Source organism: Diprion similis, chromosome 11, assembly GCF_021155765.1.
Source record: "Diprion similis isolate iyDipSimi1 chromosome 11, iyDipSimi1.1, whole genome shotgun sequence".
Taxonomy (NCBI): Eukaryota; Metazoa; Arthropoda; class Insecta; order Hymenoptera; family Diprionidae; genus Diprion; species Diprion similis.
Genome location: NC_060115.1, coordinates 6,242,103 through 6,261,323, shown reverse-complemented (window position 1 = coordinate 6,261,323; position 19,221 = coordinate 6,242,103). Strand labels below are relative to the sequence as shown.

The 19,221-nt window shown below is 40.4% G+C and overlaps 3 protein-coding genes across 5 annotated transcripts in view; 2 read left to right on the top strand and 1 right to left on the bottom strand.

The window, feature by feature from the left end:
* LOC124412290 overlaps positions 1-19,221 on the bottom strand; it is a 95,572-nt gene that overhangs the window by 59,488 nt on the left and 16,863 nt on the right. The gene's annotated exons all lie outside the window — the stretch shown is intronic.
* LOC124412293 (chymotrypsin-2-like) lies at positions 1,467-2,679 on the top strand. The gene is made up of 5 exons (XM_046892042.1): positions 1,467-1,549; positions 1,640-1,793; positions 1,866-2,115; positions 2,207-2,347; positions 2,446-2,679. The coding sequence occupies exons 1-5, from the start codon at positions 1,501-1,503 to the stop codon at positions 2,587-2,589; spliced, it is 738 nt and encodes a 245-aa protein (XP_046747998.1). The 5' UTR covers positions 1,467-1,500; the 3' UTR covers positions 2,590-2,679.
* LOC124412291 (chymotrypsin-2-like) lies at positions 3,653-4,890 on the top strand. Its single transcript, XM_046892040.1, has 5 exons — positions 3,653-3,732; positions 3,851-4,007; positions 4,085-4,340; positions 4,449-4,589; positions 4,668-4,890. Exons 1-5 carry the CDS (start codon positions 3,684-3,686, stop codon positions 4,806-4,808), a joined length of 744 nt encoding a protein of 247 aa, XP_046747996.1. The 5' UTR covers positions 3,653-3,683; the 3' UTR covers positions 4,809-4,890.

The following is a 19,221-nucleotide window of genomic DNA, read 5'->3' as shown; positions in this document are numbered from 1 at the left end:
TAGAGGAATTAAACATTTATCAAGATTTAGCTCGTCATGAATTCCGATACGATTTCGAAGAGACGAGGAAAACGGAAACTGGAAAGTATTTACAAAATCTTTAATGCATATACCTAATGTAATATGCAGAGTACGATCTTAAGTGTTGCTATAAAAATAGGCTTGAATAGTTCAAAGAATTAGTTCGTGATAGAACAACGCCGTAGATATAAACACCGTAGCACAGCTGTGTTTACAATGATCTGCAAGATTGTCATTTAGGGATGAAAATAAATGAATATAAGTGATATTGGAGGCATGTTTGAATAATTCACTTCGTTACTTTTATAATTACATTGAACCTCCACCATGTCGGTATGCCCCAAATTACTCTAGTAATGAAGAATTGCAAAGGCTGTTGCTCCCCTTGAGCAAATTTTCGTTTAATTAAGGGTACTTTTAAGGGTACTTCCTAAGGAGTTAAATCATTTCGCTCCTCCCCAAACATGGGTTTCAAGAGATGAAAGACTCGAACGAGTAAACCTGTCTGTTACTCGAATATTTATTCCGCATTTAATGAAACAAGATTTGATATAAAAGACGGTCAATTTTGATGTTCAAAATTTGATTTAGGACAAATGGGTAACCATTGAGTTCAAAAGTTTCAGCGAGTTTTCTGAGCAGATATCCTTCTTTTAAAACATGTCGGTACTCCATCAGAAATTCTTGACTTCGTCGGGATCAATACTGTGGGATAACTGGATATATGGATTCAATTTCTCTGACAACATAGACATGGAAAAGAACAGTGCTGGGAAAGATACTTATGAAAAGTATGAATCATTTAGATACAAGATGCTGACGCAACAAAGTGTCTAGATGCAGAAACTGGAAACGTATCTGTTAGACACTGTTTAGATACTTGACGTTTTTGAATTTCTTAAAGTGAAACAATCTTGATTGAACTTTTACAACAATAAGTACGAAGCTGGTAAGTCGCGAAAAATGAAGGCATTTGTTTACTGCTTTTGATTTAGCCCCGAGCAACTTCAAAACGCCCTGAAGAAGGGCTTTGATCAATCATATAGGGTTCTATAATGAGAGAGTACAGTACAGACCTATTCCGTGCAAGAAACTAATTTGATGATCATCTTAGATACTCCCCAACGCTGAATAAAAAACCTGTATCTACCTTTCACGAATAAAAATTAAGTTCCATTCGCACTTTTATTTATGCAGCAATATGCTTAACCAAAGGTATGAGAAGTCTTTTTTCAAAGTCCAGTTGAATCCCAATCGATCCCACTTGAATGACCAACCGAAATTAGATAGGATGAGGTACGTTCATCGATCCACGTAACAATACGTGACAGATAACGCACGAACGTGATAAAATGTACGATTTAAGTCCTCTCGAATTCATCAACGTACATTAACAATAAATTTTTATCAGATTGCTCTTTAAAAATTGTAGTATAAAAGTATCAGTCCGAATTCAGTTCTGTTAATTCGCGACACGCCATGTTTCGTTTCGTCGTTTTGGTATTGGCCCTCGCAGCCTCCGCGTACGGTAAGAGAGTTGATCCAGAATTTTTCAGCGTAACGTATCACCTGCACGAAGGTACTTTCTCTGATAACAAATTGTATTAAAAATTCTCAGGCGCCAGTCTGGCCGATCGTATCATCGCCGGACTTCCAGCTGCGGAAGGAGAATATCCTTACACAGTTTCGCTTAGAAGTTACAACAGTCACTTCTGCGGAGGTTCGATCATCAGCAATCGGTGGATACTGACCGCCGCCCACTGCATAAGCGGGTAAGTACCTACACTGTCTCTTTGAATCGTCATTGAACTCGAATCGCCTTTACTTCCGTTACAATCCTTCAGGATCCAGCCATCTCAGATCACCGTGGTTGCCGGCACGAACAGACTTGACTCAGGCGGCGATTTCTACCAGGCCCTGAGAACCGTGATCAATCCAAACTGGAACTCTCTCCTTACGCGCAACGATATCGCCTTAATCGAAGTCAACCGAGAAATAGTTTTCGGAGATAAAGTTGGGCCGATTGCTCTGCCCACCGAAGACTTCAACAAGGTCGGCTATTGGGCCGAATTATCCGGATGGGGAAGCGTCAGGGTGAGTCAAGTTTTGTTAGTCTAACCAAAGAATGTCGATTGACTTGAAAATTCGTGAGATCTTCCAAATATCAATCGACAATAATTTTCAGCTGATTCCGCCAGTAGCGAAGAACGAGCTCCAATATGTTTTTCTGCCAGTCATCGACCAGGACCAATGTTTGAGTAGAAGCTTCAAGACCACGGATGCCAACATCTGCACGTCCACCCGGACTGGACAAGGCGCTTGCTACGTAAGTTGATTATTAGCCTTACAATTAGATTTGTTGTGAATTTTTAGTTAGTCTTATTCTCTTCCGCTGGGAGTCTAAACTGGAGCAATAATTTCCAGGGCGACTCTGGCAGTCCTCTCGTCGCCGAAGGCGTTCAAATCGGTCTCGTTTCCTGGGGAACTCTTTGCGCCTTTGGTCAACCCGACGTCCATACTCGCGTCTGGAGTTTCGTGGACTGGATCAAGGAAACCATAAACGAATAAAACTTGGACGAATCCGAATACCGAGTGGTGTAAAAGCAACAACAGTTCCTGGTTAATGATCGAGTTGCAATAAAATAATCTTGAAAATAATCAACGCAATCGTGAATTCATTTCAATCCGACATCCCAACGATTAGCAAGCTTTTATAACTTCCGATCTTATCGATAACCATACGGCGAAAGAATTTTCCATCGTAATTCCGTTACTTGTTTCGTTCAAACGGAAGTTGAACACCCGCTTATTCCTTGAATGACCTACGTTTCGATCTATCGCCATCATAGTTTCAGGTTACACACTGGATTCTTCTAACGTATCAGAAGCTCGCGCACAATACATTCGTTCGGATCGATCAACATAACAGAAATATACCCGGGGACTTGATCTTTCTCATTCGTTTATCGCAAAATACTTCATCACTCGAAGTTACTCTACTTTCCATGCCCCAGTGAACTGCTTCCGGTTTCAACTATTCGTCATTCTCTCGACCAGCTGGAAATAAGACGAAGGAAACTGCGATGAAAATTCGAGAAAATGTAGAGGGTGGCTAATGAAGATGAGGTATCAATCATTTATCTCCGCAAAAGGGGATCGCTGCGTCATTGTTTAGGGTGGAGGTTGATTAAGCACTCGCTGAGCAATTCACTTTGCATGATTCACGGATAATAAATGCGGCGTATGTCACCGCCTAGAGTTCGAAGAGTATTTAAAATCTTCCTTTCATCAGTTCTACCATTTTTCTTCTAACTTTAATCCATCCAAATTCCGTGTGATAAATCCAACGAATAGATCCAACTGTAACCTGCAGAAACATTTCTAAAGATCCAAAAGATTTCCGGAGATGATCGATAACTCTATCAGTCGACATATTTCGAAAGATTAATTAACGATGCACGCGATACGAAGAGCGTCAATCATATTTACAGACGTCAGTTAGACGGGCATAACGTAAAAAGTAGATAAAATGTTCAACTTAGTCCCCGCTGTCTGCATCTCTATTAAATCTGTTAACAATCAAGTTTTATCTGATCAATAAACGCTAATGAAGCAAAGTTTAAAAGACGGAATTTGCATCAGTCTTTACTACACCGGACACGATGTACCGTTTCCTAGTCTTGCTCTTGGCTCTGACTGCTTCCGCTTACGGTAGGAAAAGAACCCTTGTATACTTTTAATCAAACTCTTCTCGCGGTAGACGGTATATATTTACTTTAAAATACTCGGCCTCAAGGCTTTGGCGATAACATCAACAATCGAATTCCAGGCGCTAGTGTCGGCGGGCGTATCGTTGGAGGAACAGCCGCTCCCGATGGAGCTTATCCTTACCAAGTCTCTCTGCAGACTCTCCTCGGTGGACACTTCTGCGGAGGTTCAATAATCAACGCACGATGGATCCTGACCGCCGCCCACTGCGTCATGAGGTAAATAAAAACGCGACCATCCATCGCCGAGCCAAACGCTCCAGGATCCAATTTCTTTCTTGCGTGTTTCCGAAAAGTTACCAGCTAATGCCGGGCATGGTTCGAGTCCGCGTTGGCACCAACGATCGTCGCTATGGTGGTTCCATCTACATAGCAAGAAGAGTCCTGATCCACCCTGACTACACGCCCTCAGAGTTCCGAAGTGACGTTGCCTTGATCCGACTCACCTCGAGTATCACTTTCACCACCAAAGTCCAGCCAGTTGCTTTGCCCAGCGAAGATTTCACCAAGGCCAACTACCCCGCAGTGCTCTCCGGTTGGGGAAGCATCGCCGTAAGTCTGCAGCATATACCTTCAAGTCAATACTTTAGACTATAAGACGATAAGTATCGAACAATGAAAATCGCCAAGCCAACGTCACGTCGAATATTCGTCTTACAGTTTCCAAGCGGAAGCAGTCCAAGGTACCTCCAGCACATCACCCTGAACATAATCGACCAGGAAGCGTGTTTGGCCAGAGACTGGAGAACCTCGGAGAGCAACATCTGCACGCTAACGGTAGCCGGAGAGGGTGCCTGTCACGTGAGTATATTTTCACTTTCTCTTCTGCTCTACCTCCGAGGTTATTCACTCAAAAATCAAGACAACTTCTTCTCGCAGGGTGACTCGGGCGGTCCGCTAGTCGCCGACGGAATCCAGGTCGGAATTGTATCATGGGGAACACCCTGCGCGGTTGGTGAACCGGACGTCTTTGCCCGCGTCTGGAGCTTCATCGACTGGATAAACGCAAACGTGAACTAATGCGGTGCAGATGATGAAGAAGAAGTTACGGAGTTCATTTGGAGATAGACTAAATTGCTATTTTCTTGTTTAAACAAATAAATCCGTACAACAACGTACATTTTATTGCGATTCGATGAGAAATGTCGATAAAACCAGCGTCCATTTCGTTGCGACTCTTCCCTAATTTGGGAATCCTCTTTTATTTCCACACCCCTCAGACCTCTCCTGTAAGCTTCGGTCTCCCGTTACATCCCCGGAGTTTCACTTACAAGACAAACATTTCCCGCGCGAGTAATATACTACGGCAGCTCGCGGTAATCGTGTCGATCAAGCGGAAGCCCCGGGAAGCAATCAAAAGCTGACCAGGAACTCGACCTTTTTCACTTAGCCATTTGTTTAAATCCGTCGTTATTCACCCGCCGCCTGGTTGCCAGGCGAGGCATTTATTTAACCGCAACTGAATGGAGTAGAAGAGATATATGTATATATATGCATGGTGTATAAGAGCGCCCGGAAATTCAACAACAAATTCCTGCTGGATTTATGCTCGGTAAGGTGAAAATTCTGCCTTTCTTTGTACGTAATTGGTGTGAATTCGAAAAGATACCTGCTCGACACATAGAATGCCTACATCTCTTCTTTCTACTTCATCGAAGCGGAAAATTGAGAAGAGAGAAACTCATTTTCGTAGGATCAAATGGTATCAGTTTTCTTTACGCGTCAGCTGACCCTTTATGAATCTGAAACAGGGTTTAAAATTCGAACAGTCGCTGCCTGGGTTTTACTAGAGAATTGTTCAAAAGAACAGCTCGAGTTTAATGCAATCGCAATTACGGAAAAATGTGTCATCGTTTTATGGTGGTGCATATGGACTTGGAACTCAAATATCGATGTGTACGATGTGGGAAAATATTTCAGCATGGATTTGAAAGAAAATTGTCTACCATCTGCTTGTCTTTCATAAGTTATTAGAATAGAACGAGAGAAAACATTGATCAAATGATAGAAATGATTAATTCGAGTTCGTCAACAGATCCACTCGAGCGTTATCGACATCTGATTAGTCGGCGAAAGTTGTGCAGTTTTTAATAGACCAACACAAGGATGGATGTTCGGTAATCACCTATCGAATGTAACCTCTCAAGAAGCCAAAAGAAATCTGTGGAGATGATAAGTTCTTGACAGATATCGCTAGATAACAAATTCAAATTATTCACTGCGAAATCAATCATTTCGCAATAATGACGTGTGTCAGTCAGTTAATCCTCAATAACATAATTAAGCACGTTTTGACTTATCTTTGCAATCAAAGTAATCTTTGAGCAAGCACATTAAACACGATGTATATACATTGTGTCAAATGATCGATGTTGACAGACCAGAAATGGATGCTACGTAAGTTTTCATTTAGTTTCCTCGTGTATAAATACCCTTTAATTCAACATGGTAATAAAAAAATTCAATAAAACTGCTCGGGCTTGTAAAAGACTTTACTCGTCATCCAATAATGTCCGATAATGTGAAATATATTTGATTGCAGGTTCTTTACAACTTTTTTTATCCAATCACAAATGAAAAAAGAAATGTACTTAATTCCAAACTAAATCACTTTTGTCCCGAATCACTCGAGCGATTCAAAATTTACTTTATTAGTTTTAATTAAATTAGTGGAAGAACGAGAAAATTCAATGAAAAAATTTCATTTCAACGGATACCTTTCTTCAAACAAGAGAAAAAAGTATAAGTTTTCGTACACGAAGGAGATGAAGAAAATAACAAAATGGTCATGAGTTGAATATAAGTTGAAAAGAAAAAATTACCCATTAGATAAGAAGCTTCCGTTAAAAGAAAATCACTTTCTCCCGGTTACGGTATCCGATGACTCGCTATTTACACGAGAACGCGACAGCTCCATATTCAGGCGACGACTGATAAACTCGAGAAGGAAAATTTAAGATCCATAGAAGCCGGTTCTATATTCGCTCGTGACTGATTGTACCGAATTTCCTGTCGCAGGTACATATATTAAAAACCTTACGACGAAACGAACGACAAACAGCGAAATCTAGTGCTTTGTCAGAGTTAAAAATTTATGCAAAAATTCAAAGCGTCGACGACGTACGTACATACCTTAATTTGTATCATACGTAATACACATACGCTGCAAAATCCAAAACGAAACAGCAGTTCGCGGAATGAAATTTCTTCAGCTAATCAAACAAAACGGAAAGAAACCGAAGAGTCATCTTACCTGAAACAGAAAATAAAAATCACATTTGAATACTGACTGCAGCTGTCTGTCACAGAAAGAACATAAACAACTGAAATCTCGTTATCAGCGGTAGGTGAAACTAAAAAATAAAACAAAGAAAAAAAAAACAAATTATCTCTAATTATTTCTACTGCGATGAATTATTGAATTCAACCGGACGTTAATTTCCAGAGTTGGCAAATAGCCATCGACTCCATTTGATAGGGTATAAGCTGCCGACATACGCGGAACAGTAGGGTAGCTATGCGGTCGGAACGACGTACCGTAAAGCTTTTACAGAGTTTGCTGTAACGGCGAGATTACCTTCAAAAGTAGCCCGCAAGTCTATTTCGGTTAACTTTTTATCTCGAAATTACGTTTTTTTTTTCACCTTTTTTTTTTCTAGCGGGCCATTTTCGCGCTATTATTTATTATTCGTTTCGGTTTCTTCAACGATCCTCGCACTGTACCTAGGTAATGATGCTTTTAGTTTTAGAATACCTTCTTTTCGATTACTACACCCCCCCCCCCCCCCCTGCATTACATTGTGTATAGTATTTTTTTTTTCCTCCGAATATAAATAAATATTACATAATCTATCGTCTATTCTTGTGAATTATGTGTAGGTATCAACGCGAAATTCGTGTCGTGTGCAACTGAATTCAGGCAATTCGAATTGCATTCATACGTAGGCCAGTATATTCAAATCAAATTTACGCATCGGTGGAATAATATTATATATACCTAAACAGAGATATTTTGGTACGTATCATCCTGCATTATCGACGGTGAAAAAAATCGGCAAAAAAGAAAGCCTCGACCAAGCATAAGAACGCTGCGTTATACATGTAATCAAGTTTAACCCTACGCGTGATAAAAAAAAAAAAAGTATCATTTAATGGAGAGGATAATTAGTGATGAAAAAGCAGGTCAACAAAGCTTGGTTTTTAGTGGTAAAAAAAAAGGATACGATGTATATTCTTAAAATGGAGGGGAGGGGGGGGGGGGGGGGGGGAAGAATTAGAGAAACGCGAGTAACAGAGAGAAGAAAAGTAAATCGACGTGAATAATGAGAAAAAATAAATAAATAAAAATAAATAATAAAAATTGTGAAATTGGATGACACGCGGTGTTGACGGCTGCACCACGCCGATCAGCGAATTAGCGAACGGCTGACTGGGTTATTCGGTTACAACAGCATCAGGAAACTAATTCGTTCCTCGATAAATCGATTCTCGTTTTGGGCCGTGCGCGTGCAGGTCGATCCTGGTGCCGAATGTCAAATAATCACCCACCCAACGAACGACGACATCGACCTCGTCAGAAGCGAGGGCTAATTTTAGTCATTTAAGTGGCTCGATTTAATCGAGTGGCGATCACTCTCCAAGGAAAATTGTTTCCGACTATAACGGTCTCCGTATACATATATAGGTATAACGTAGGTACATGACTAGCGGACGTCGACTTTATCCTCGATTCTCGATTCTCGATAAGGGGTCAAAGGTCACTCGAATATCTCCACCGAATGGTCAGTTATTTTCCCCATTATATCTACGAAACTTCCCGCCCCGCAACCCTCTGTGACCTGAAAACGCATCGCGAAACGCGATCTTACCACTCGATTTACACCCCTTGAATACTCCCTTTAAACTGATGATTCTATTAGCACCTTGGCTTTTAAACCCTCCGAGATCTACACTCGCGATGATAAATTTTCACCGAAAATCTTTGTGGCTGCTGTTGAATATAAATACGCTTGTGTATGCCGGAGGAGATATAGGATGAGGATTGACTCGGGTTGGTTGTAATAAAATAATCGGAATCGAGCTTCCACGAGTTCGAAAAGATATTTGAATTCGATAGGATAAGATTTTGGAAACGAAATGAAGAGCAGACGTTCAACGATTAATCGGTCGGGTCGTCTGAATAGAAATAAATCCGGGCAAATTCGACTAACACAGCTCAGGTATCGACGATTTGATAAAAGGTTTTGTAATTAGATTAGAACGTCGCAAATGATGAAGCCCCCGTATTTTGTCGCCGGTTCTAACGTTTGGGGCACATAATCATTCTGAAAGTTCTAATTATATAACCTTCTCGCAAATAGTTGGTACATCAGATGATGTTATTTGAATTTGCGCAAATTTATTTCTGTTACAATATTAGGGATGGTATCTAATTCACGTTCACAATCGTTGGGCCAAGTAGGTATAATACGTTTTCTTATCTCTATGTAATTTTGAATTTCTCGCGGAAGAGTGAGGTTTCAGAAATTGGTTGTGTCAGGTTACACTGAAAATGCTGATCTCTTTACCTGTCATCGCAAGGCAGAAGTCGATCGATAATCGATCCGGCATTTCACCCGCTACTGTAGGACTTTCTCACTAACTTTAGACGTCGTAATGTAAGAAAAAGCTGGAATGGAAGGATATCCTGTCGGCAAGAAGGAAAAATGAGGTCTTGAGAGGTCCCAAGGGAGAAAGAGATGATACGAGGATCCAGGGGGAGCCAGTGATTTACTTGTTGGTTTAGTTGGCGTTACCTTTTACCATATTCCACGACGAGTTCCACCGATTCTCAAGAAGCGCCCGATATTCTTGCGACGTTCCGAGACCCTCGTTCAACGGTCCAGGAAAAAAGGGGGAATTATAGGGTGGAACTAATGCGGGGATCGAGAGACCCGCTGAATAAAGCAAGCAGCTTGCGGTCGGCAGGAATCGGAAATCGAAAACATACGAGGGGGATTATCCGGGTCGGTCTGACTGAAATGGGTAAAAGGTTGCCTTCGAAAAAGCCATCATTGCCAAACGCCGTCGCCTCGAGTCCTCCACGAATTGAGCTAACAAATCATACCCAAGCAAACCGAGAGGCTATGTATTCACTCTTCAAATCAGCTGTACACTCTGGTTTGAAATCAGTAATACGTGTGGCGAAATGAAGAAGAAATCACGTGATAATGTAGGAGGATTGGAAAGCAGAAGGGTCGGATGATCGAATATTTTGAAATATGATTTTATAGAAATTCGTAATGTAGAATAGAGAAGTATGGAAAAGTGAAAATGTAAGATAGTAAAGTGTGTATACAAACTCGAAAGCAGAATTCTGACGATTCTACTTATATATGTCTTGGCTTCCGAAATTCTTCGTTTCATATTCAATCTGACGATTCAATATTTTCGGCTTTCTATACTTCGATCTTTCTACAATTTGATTCTTCTATATTTCTACTTCCTGTCTTTTTAAATTCTATGACAGATTTTAGCCTCTTTGAAAATTCGATATTGTGACTTTGATATTCCGATCTTTCGACGTTTCACCGTCACTCATCATATGTGACGTAAAATGAATTAAAAATAAAATATCGTCGAAACCCATCAAATGTTAAAAAAAATCTGCGAAATCGTATAGAAACTCATGAAATTCAGTTGAATCACATTCGTGACACGTGAACACACGCGAAATTCCGGAACTACAGACGAAAATCACCATACAATCACGAGGTCATTCTGCAATAAACGTAAAAACCCATGAATTCATGTGAAACGAAATCGAAAACCCGTCATACCAAGTACCGTAAATCCCAGGCACAGTATTTTGTAATCAGAGTCAACTTTGATAACCTGAAATTATTTGAAATCATCGGAAATCACTTGTACGCTAGAAGTCGGAATGAATAGCTCCTCGAAGCAAACAGAAAGATATGCTACGTCTGTAATATACGACGCCATTCAACCGCTGATCGTATCGAGTTTTGTGTCTCATTTTAACCCCACACAGAGATATATTTTATCCAAAAGTGTGTTTCTGCAGACGTTACGACGACGTCTTTCTTCCCTCAATCCTGAATTGTTACCTGGGGACCCGGTTCAACTAAGCTAGACATGTTTATAAAACACTTCATCTTTTCTACCCCACGTGATCTTGTTCCAGAACGAGAATATCGCGTCCCTCGAAATCCCCTACAACGTGTTTGACGGAATGAAAAGAGGTTGTTATTATATACGCGCGGTTGAAAAGCTGCGTTGGTTCACAGCGTTGTTACACGGTGTTGAAAAAATTTGTAGTTGCGAGAGAATTGAAAGTAAAAATAAAAAAAAATAAAAAAAAAATTCCACGGTTTACCATGAATGTTAAATACTTTTTTCCTCTTCTCAAATCTGCAGTAACTATAAAGTCGAAACGTAACAATAAATGTCTGTGAATTTTTGCCTTTTTCTGCACAATTGTTCTTCGGCTGTAAATCGTGTTTCAACAAAGGCTTTTACGACCGATATATAGGTGCTGAAATCTATGACAACGAAGGTAGCTTGAAAATCTGACAAATACTACAACAGCTTATGTTTCTATACAGAGTTTCTTAAGTGAGAGGATTTTCCGCTTACAACCTTCTCTTGCCACCGACTAACTCCTTGGAGCGTTTAGAATTTCAGGCGCAATTCAACTCGTAAGTTCGTTCTGACGGAGAAGTATTTTTGAAAAAAGGCGGCCCCGTTCCTTGGCGACAAGTGGTTATTTACTCTGACGGTACAGCCCAGCTGACGACTGGCCCGCACCCTCGACGAAGCAAAGACGAATGATAAATGACGGTTCGGAACCGCGAGGTAGAAAAGTCTCTTTGCACTGACGAGGAGAGTCTTCGCGGCGAGAATGTATATGCGAAAGGCAAACACTCGAAGGAGACGAGAAGTAAGAGGAGTTGAAAAAAAAAATAGGTGATCCTCTGCCTAGTTGCACGCAGCCGTCCGAGTAAACGTCGCGGATTCCGTCGCGTCGAGGCGAAACTCTTGCTTTGGAAAGAAACTTCGTTCGAGAAACTGTTTCGGAACTCAAACGCCGGCAGTATTCCTGGATCTGACAAGTGCAAGTGCAACGCCACATGGTTTATGCTGCCATTCTTCAGCCTCTCTTTCTCGGATTATTTATACGCGAAGTGTATGTGCAAAATGTTGAGCTCCGTTTTCCCGAACCTTGGAAACGCCCGTTGTAGACAAAAATATGGGGCGTGGTTGAGACTGCGAATTTGAGAAATTCCGAAAGCGCCAGATTCCGCATTTTTTTTTCGCGAAATCTGAAGTAAAGAAATCAAACTTTGACGAAAGATCAAAGTTTTGAATTAAATGAGAAGATTTTTAAATCTGAAACATCGATTTCAAATTTTTTACATCCAATCGTTGAGTAAACTACGTCGTGTGAGTGTATTTTAATTTTTGGAATTTTTTTTGTTCTACCGAAACTTTACTTTTCGGAACTTTGCTATAAGGTAACTTGAATTTCGGAACTTTAAGCCGTTGGCTTTCCGAACATTCAAAACTTCGTTGTTTCGTAAGATTTTGATTTCTTCGGTCAAAGTTTCGCTACCAAAATTCGGAATTAGGCACTTTCCTGACGTTTAAAATTCGAAACTTCAACCCCACCCCAAAAATACAATAAGACTTTAGAAGGATTCGATATTTCGCATCGTTCAACCTACCGCAGAACAAGGGGACTCTGGAAGAGTACAGGAACCCCTAAAACACCCTGAGAAGAGCAACTCGCGACTGACCAGCAAGTCCGGAACTTGAGTCCAGCAGTCAACCATCCGTTGGACTTCAACTTCCGGCTTTTCCGTCTCCGTCTCTCCGTCGTTGAAGAGAACTCGAATTTCCAAGTTCTTTGAGGACAGCGACGACGGCATGCAGGACCTGTATAATTCGCTCGATTGCTCCTGCGAGGGTCCTTGGTTGTGGGCAAAGGGTATTACGAGTACCTTTGTAAAGCGGATCGAGAATTGCTGACAAACTTCTGACGAACCGAACCCAAGGAATTAGTCAACGACTGCAGGAGACTCATTCACCGACGGACCGACGGACTTTCCGTGTCACTTTTTCTCCTCTCCGAACGCGAACGAACTTCTTTACAATGCGGATGTCGTCACTGAATAATTCCAGCATCTAATTAGCGCCGTCCGGATCCCGTCCAATTAGGACGATATGAACAAAAATAACGAGAGAGGATAAAATGGGAAATTAATTGGTTACAATAGACGAGTATTTGACAAAGAAACGAATGGAAGAAATTCCATATTTGTTAAAAAATCCGCAGATCATTTCATTCCGATTGTCATTCCGTCAAAAAAAAAGTCAAATTATGTGAATATCGAGAAGTATAACACTTGATTCCAATGTGAAAGCTCAACGCTAAACGACATTAGATATAGCAAAGTGAAAACGGCTGTTTAGCACGAAAGCGGTTAGCAAACGATGATTAATTTACACACGGAAATTAACCGACCACTCAGTATTGACAAATCGTCGAGAGTCCTGAGTCATTAGTCACTTGTGGCTGAACCAAACGAGCGTGTAACCTCGACCCTGTCAAAATTTGCGACTCTCCGCGAACTGCAGAGCGTTTTACGTTATATGCACAGAATCGAGGGCATCTGCTGAAGTGAACGTCGTCGTCGTTATAAAGACGTATAAAGGATGCGATCGATCTGCATTGGCTTTTGCGTTTCGCCCCGATCTAATCGCAACTCCTTATTATATCAGATGAATATGAATTGAAATTGATGATGATTAACAATTACGTAAGCATACTTGGTACTTGGCGTTATAATTTTCAATTTCACAAAGCTGCAACAGCCTGTTTCACCCCCATTAAATACCGCTCCATCAACTTGGCAGCATCGAATCGTTATACGTATATTAATTTATACAACGAAAGCGTGTATTATATATTTTCACCAGCAATGAGACGCAACTTGAAATCCAACCCTCTAAACTTTTAAGGGTCAAAGTTTATGCACCTAATATTCGTAATTGGGTTCTGAAGATGAAGGTTGCGGAATTAGTATTACTAGAAAAAAGATTTCCAATTATTATTATTATTATTATTATATAGGTACCGTCGATCTGCTGCGAGACGATAAAATATGTTGCTACGTCATTATTTTCTATAGGTACGTCACGAAAATAACGGAGAATAATTTCTTTTCACTGATGCGTAAAAAAATGATGAGCCAAATTTCATCTCAATTTTCTTATCAAAATCACCAGACAATTTCACGCATGATTAAATACACGAGATAAAATCCCGATATTTACAATGGCTGCGCGGATATAATTTTTCTCATTTCTTCAAAAAGAGACGGAAGAAGAGAAGAAGAAAAAAAAAAGAATAGAGAAGGAAACATTACAGCCGATCCAAAGTGAAAAAAAAAAAAAGGCACGAGTTAAAATAGATTCGAAGATGGCGATGATAATAATAACGATAACAATAACATCCGAAGGTAAGACAACGAGTGAATTTTTCTCCGGCAGATCCCCGAAGAGAGAATGAAAATTTACCGTGAGACCGAGTGCGTGGTTACAGATTGTGTGTGCGTGTGTGTGATTTTTTTCTCATCTCGCTTTTTCTCTCTCTGTCTAGACCGCGGAAAGAGGGATGAACACCTGCCGTAGAGCGTGCGTGAGTATAAGTATTATACCTGCGAGCTCGTGATTCGTTCGCGATTACGTAGAGAGAAGAACGAGGATTTAACAAACTGTGACCCGAGAGGGAGGTGGCGAAGCCTAAGTGATTCGGCAGCCCGCCTTCACCTTTTCTTATCCTTGCCCCTGCCGCCCTGAAAACCACCCCTAAGGAACATCCGAGGGAGGTTTTTTCTTTGAACATCAGAGGGCACAAGGGGTATAATATAAAAGTAGAACGACGAGGCCGCGACTCGAGGGTATTTGCCAATTAACTTTCCACCTGGATTTAGATATAGCATATATATATATATATATATATATATATATATATATATATATATATATATATAATATATATATAATATATACCGCTTCCTGCGGTTATAACAAGGGCAGCCCCTCCCCCCCCCCCCCCCTGAGATCAGAAGCTGCAATGGAAGATGCAAACTTGAGTCACGGTATTTCGAAAGACTTTGAAGGATCGCGAAATAAATCGCGCGAGTTGAATATGTCCTCGTTAAAAAAGTCTGTACCTGTAGGTATGATCATTCGGCGAATTGAAGAGCATCACGCTTAGTTGCACACGAAAATCGTGCACTGCCGAGCTTTAGGAATGCCTGCGTCGACTAAAAATTAAAGAGGGAGAGCGATTGCACCCGCCGTTTTTCAACCCTCGATCTTAAACTTTATTTCATTTGTACTTTACCCAGATGTGTGTGCGTGTGAATGTATGCCTCAGCCTCAGCCTCGGATACTCCATTTCTCACATAGGTATAACAACGTAAAGCCGAGGGTGCGTTTCCCTCTGGCTATGCCACAAAAAAAAGGCTAAACCTTATATCTATGCGTATACATATCCGTAAAGCGTAAAAAAAAGTAGGAACGGTGGTACAGAATGCGAGATAAGATGTTGGCTCGAGGTTTGGAGGAGGTGAATTGTCTGGAGAAGTCACGCTGCGATAAGCGAAGAATTTTGAAGCGGAAGTGATTTCGTGAAAAATCGTGAGAGTAAATTGAGAGGCAAAAATTGTTGGCCCTGATTTTTTATATACCTTGATAAAAATTGTTCAAGTGTCAGAAAGCGCAACCGTAATAGACTCGACGTTCATCTTCTTGTTCTCCTTCTCTTGAAAAAAAAAAAAACTAAGAATGAAACATAAGAAGTTACGTGAGGTATGAAACGACGAAAAGAGAAAAGAGAGGATAAAAAGAAAACACGGTCAAATGGACGCGAATTTTTCGACAGTCTCTAATATTCACGGAATGGCGTCCTGACTTTGGCCCGATGAAGAAGTGAAGTTAGGAGAAGAAACGGCGAAGAAAGAAATCGGCTTCTCGCTTCACCCGGAAATTTTGCACGGCTCTTATCTCGCGCAGACTCCCGGAGAAAGAAGAGAGGCCAAGGGAAGATCATTTTGCACTTACACATGCAAAAAATCTGCGTAACTACCTCCCAACGACTCGTGCACTTTATATAACCGACCCTCGTCAGCGTTCCCGTTTTATTTTTACACCGGTGAGTAATGTTTTCCGATTTATTTCGTTTCATAATCGTTGAGTAATTTCATTTGACTAGGGTGCTTTGACGATCTATGTGAGGTACAGTCAAGTGAAATGTGGGTTACGACAGAAAAAAAAAATTAATAAAATTACGTTATCAAGCAGAGGTGTTAAAAGTCGAACTACTTACAATGAAGCTATTCAAGTGGAATCGGATTCAAAGTCTCGCTGTGATCCAGTAAATTCCGTGCTTCAACACTGAGTTTTAATTGCACAAAAACCTTGGTGTTTTAACGACGTCGTAGAAATCATATTATTTTGTACTATATTTTCACGGAAAAATCTCTATAATTTGCCCGATTCTAACGTGAAGTAGTTTATTATACAATTCGCGTATGAATGCTGTGCGTATATATCATCCGAGCTCGTCATTGGGGAAAAAAATATATATGTATACCGTATATTCACGTAGTTACGATTTGTAGACGGATTTAGGAAAAAATACGTTATTAATGACAGAAATCAACCATAAACGATCTAAGAAGAATTGATTTACGAATAAGACGAACTTCTGTCCGTTAAATTTTTGGATAATATTAAAAATACTGTAATAATGTGGTTTGTCTAACGTTGTTGAAATATTCAATGTTTCAAATTTTTTTTTTTTTTAAGATTTTTTTTACATAAATGTAACTACGTTATACAAGCTTCGTTGACACTTGTTGAACATTTCCTTCGCGGCGTTTTTGTTTCAAAACTTTTTTCGAACCAACTCTACGTCCCGCGTAACGAAGGATTCCTTAATGCGCAGTTTTTTCAAGGTAAAAACCGCGGGCGAATACCATTTCACTGCAGTTACTTACGGTGCATAAACGACGCCCTGGAGGTAATAGGAAACGAGAATTTATCGGGCAGGGTGTAAATTATAGACGACGACGACGCGTCTACGACGACTGGTGGATATAAGTGAAAAGGAAATTAGCGTAGGATTGCACACGTGACGTCGCGACGCCGGACGCCGGGCGGTTGGAAGGCTTGAAAGGGTTGAAGGGTGCCGAGGAGGGGGGAGATCGTCGGGTAGGGGATTCCCCGCTGTACGTGACTGGGCCGATAAGGTAGAGCAAAGGGTGGCTGCCACCCCGGGCCGAAAGATACAAACCCCCGTAATCACTTAGGAACGACGCCCCAGAGCGAAATTCGCGGTTAGTTGAAAATTCGGCCAGCGTGGCGCGGATATTATCGCAGTTCGCCAAGCGCCCGACAACCTGGAAACTTGATTTATATACGATCGGTTTAACCGTTTCTTTTTCTCACCTTTCAGGATATTATCAAGTTTATTCTTTTCTACAAAATAGTAGATTGGAGAATACACATCAACATTTAAATTCATGTGTGATAATTAAGTTCAAACTTATAAGTTAAGCATATTATGGATGAATGTATTAAGTCTTATGCAGACAATTACATGCTACGGGAATTTCTATAACAGCGACGAGAGAAATCGCCTTCGAATTGAAAGGTAAAATATTCAAATATTATCGGACCCTACATAAAATAATTTCATTTGAATAATTCTTTTTAACAAATCCCAATCGACCTACGCCACATTCCTCGACGCGCATTTTTTTGTAAGAGGCAAAAAAATGTCGGAGGGGAAAAATGTGTTCGCGGATTAAACTAAGATCACGTAGAACGTGATTGAAAAAAATCGATTAAAAAAGCTCGTAAAAGCCTCGGTGTAATTTCAATAAAATGTTTGAGCAATATCTCTTGCTGTTCACATCGATTTTTATCCACATTCACCGTCTTCGACAGTTATTTTATGATAAAACACTTGATCAAACGATATATGGGGGGAGGGGTGGTAAAATGGGGTGCCCTTAAAATTTTATAAAAACTTTTGTTCTTCAAAATGTTTAGTAAATAGTCAAAAATGACTTCTATAAACATTATTGAGCATTATTTTGAACTTTCAAAAAATAATATTCTTCCCTGACATTTGAAAATTATTTTTATTCTCTTTGGTTACAATTAAAATGAAAAAAAGTTTTAACGTGTTTGAGTCCTCGAAAACTAAGTATTTCTTTAAGTACCCCCCCCCCCCCCCCCCCTCCCCAAATCGCTCATTCGAAGAGACGAAAAAACAGACACACACACACACACATCAAATCTTGAAACCGTAGAGGGAAATTCATTTTATAAGAATGAAATTTTTCTGAATCATCGATGTTATAATTGATATCTTAACAACTCGGCTCCGACACTGCATGAGCTTCGTTTTTCGAGCTCGGACTTGCACAGCATCAATTAATTGCAAACCCAGCAGATCTACGAGCGCAAAGCACTCGTGAAATATAATTTATTATTAACTCGAAAGTGAGTAAAATGTACATAACGATCGCATTCGCATAATCGTACGGGGGCGAGTGGCTCGTTTCCAGGAAATAAGCCGGATGTCGACGACCGGAAACAAGTTCAGCGAAGCTTTCAGCGCCTGCGGAATTCCCCCGAAGTTTAAAGGCATCAGCTGTCATAGTTTTCCATAATTTTACCTTAAATTTCAATCCTTTCGTCATGATTCTTTATTTCTATTTTTTTCTCTCCGTCTCTCTCCCTTATAATTTTTTTTTTTATCTATTCTTCATTTCATACTTCTGAAGATAATCACGCAGCTTGGATGATCAAAATGAAGCAAAGATTGAATAGTTTAAATACCAGAGGTTTCATTATCGTGAGACAAACTTGTTGGGAGGAACGAAATTTTTTTTTTTGAATCATTAATATTTTGATAAAAAAAAAATGTTGACCAGATTTCGAAACTTGCATACTTACATCGTGATTTTAAAATCGGCGCGTAATTACAATATTCTGCGTATTTGATTAAGCCGTAGGTACTTTCAAGTAAGTAGATCATTTTTGATTATTTTCAAAAGCCGAGAGTATTATACACAAGCAACGACGGTCGGAAGAAGTACATAAAGTACATATCTTATAATTGGATTTGCCGGCAGTCAGCATGCGTGTATTTTATACAATCCCCATCCAGTCCCTCCCTCCATGCCTTCGGGGCAATTCCTGTAGCCAGCGCGCCATATTGTAACCGGCTAAACGTTTGATGAAAATTTCAAAACGGAATAAGTCGGCTGGTATGAGGAACCGGGGGAAAGATCAAACGTGAAAGCTTACGGAAGAGAGGTGAAACCGTGAACGAGTAGCCGGGCAATGGCGA

What these genes read in the sequence shown, in the direction of transcription:
- LOC124412293 (XM_046892042.1), top strand. Translation starts at nt 1,501, where the DNA reads ATGTTTCGTTTCGTCGTTTTGGTATTGGCCCTCGCAGCCTCCGCGTAC. An exon ending in CCTCGCAGCCTCCGCGTACG is followed by an intron (nt 1,550 to 1,639) that starts GTAAGAGAGTTG and finishes AAAAATTCTCAG; the next exon opens with GCGCCAGTCTGGCCGATCGT. An exon ending in CCGGATGGGGAAGCGTCAGG is followed by an intron (nt 2,116 to 2,206) that starts GTGAGTCAAGTT and finishes AATAATTTTCAG; the next exon opens with CTGATTCCGCCAGTAGCGAA.
- LOC124412291 (XM_046892040.1), top strand. Translation starts at nt 3,684, where the DNA reads ATGTACCGTTTCCTAGTCTTGCTCTTGGCTCTGACTGCTTCCGCTTAC. An exon ending in TCTGACTGCTTCCGCTTACG is followed by an intron (nt 3,733 to 3,850) that starts GTAGGAAAAGAA and finishes ATCGAATTCCAG; the next exon opens with GCGCTAGTGTCGGCGGGCGT. An exon ending in CCGGTTGGGGAAGCATCGCC is followed by an intron (nt 4,341 to 4,448) that starts GTAAGTCTGCAG and finishes TTCGTCTTACAG; the next exon opens with TTTCCAAGCGGAAGCAGTCC.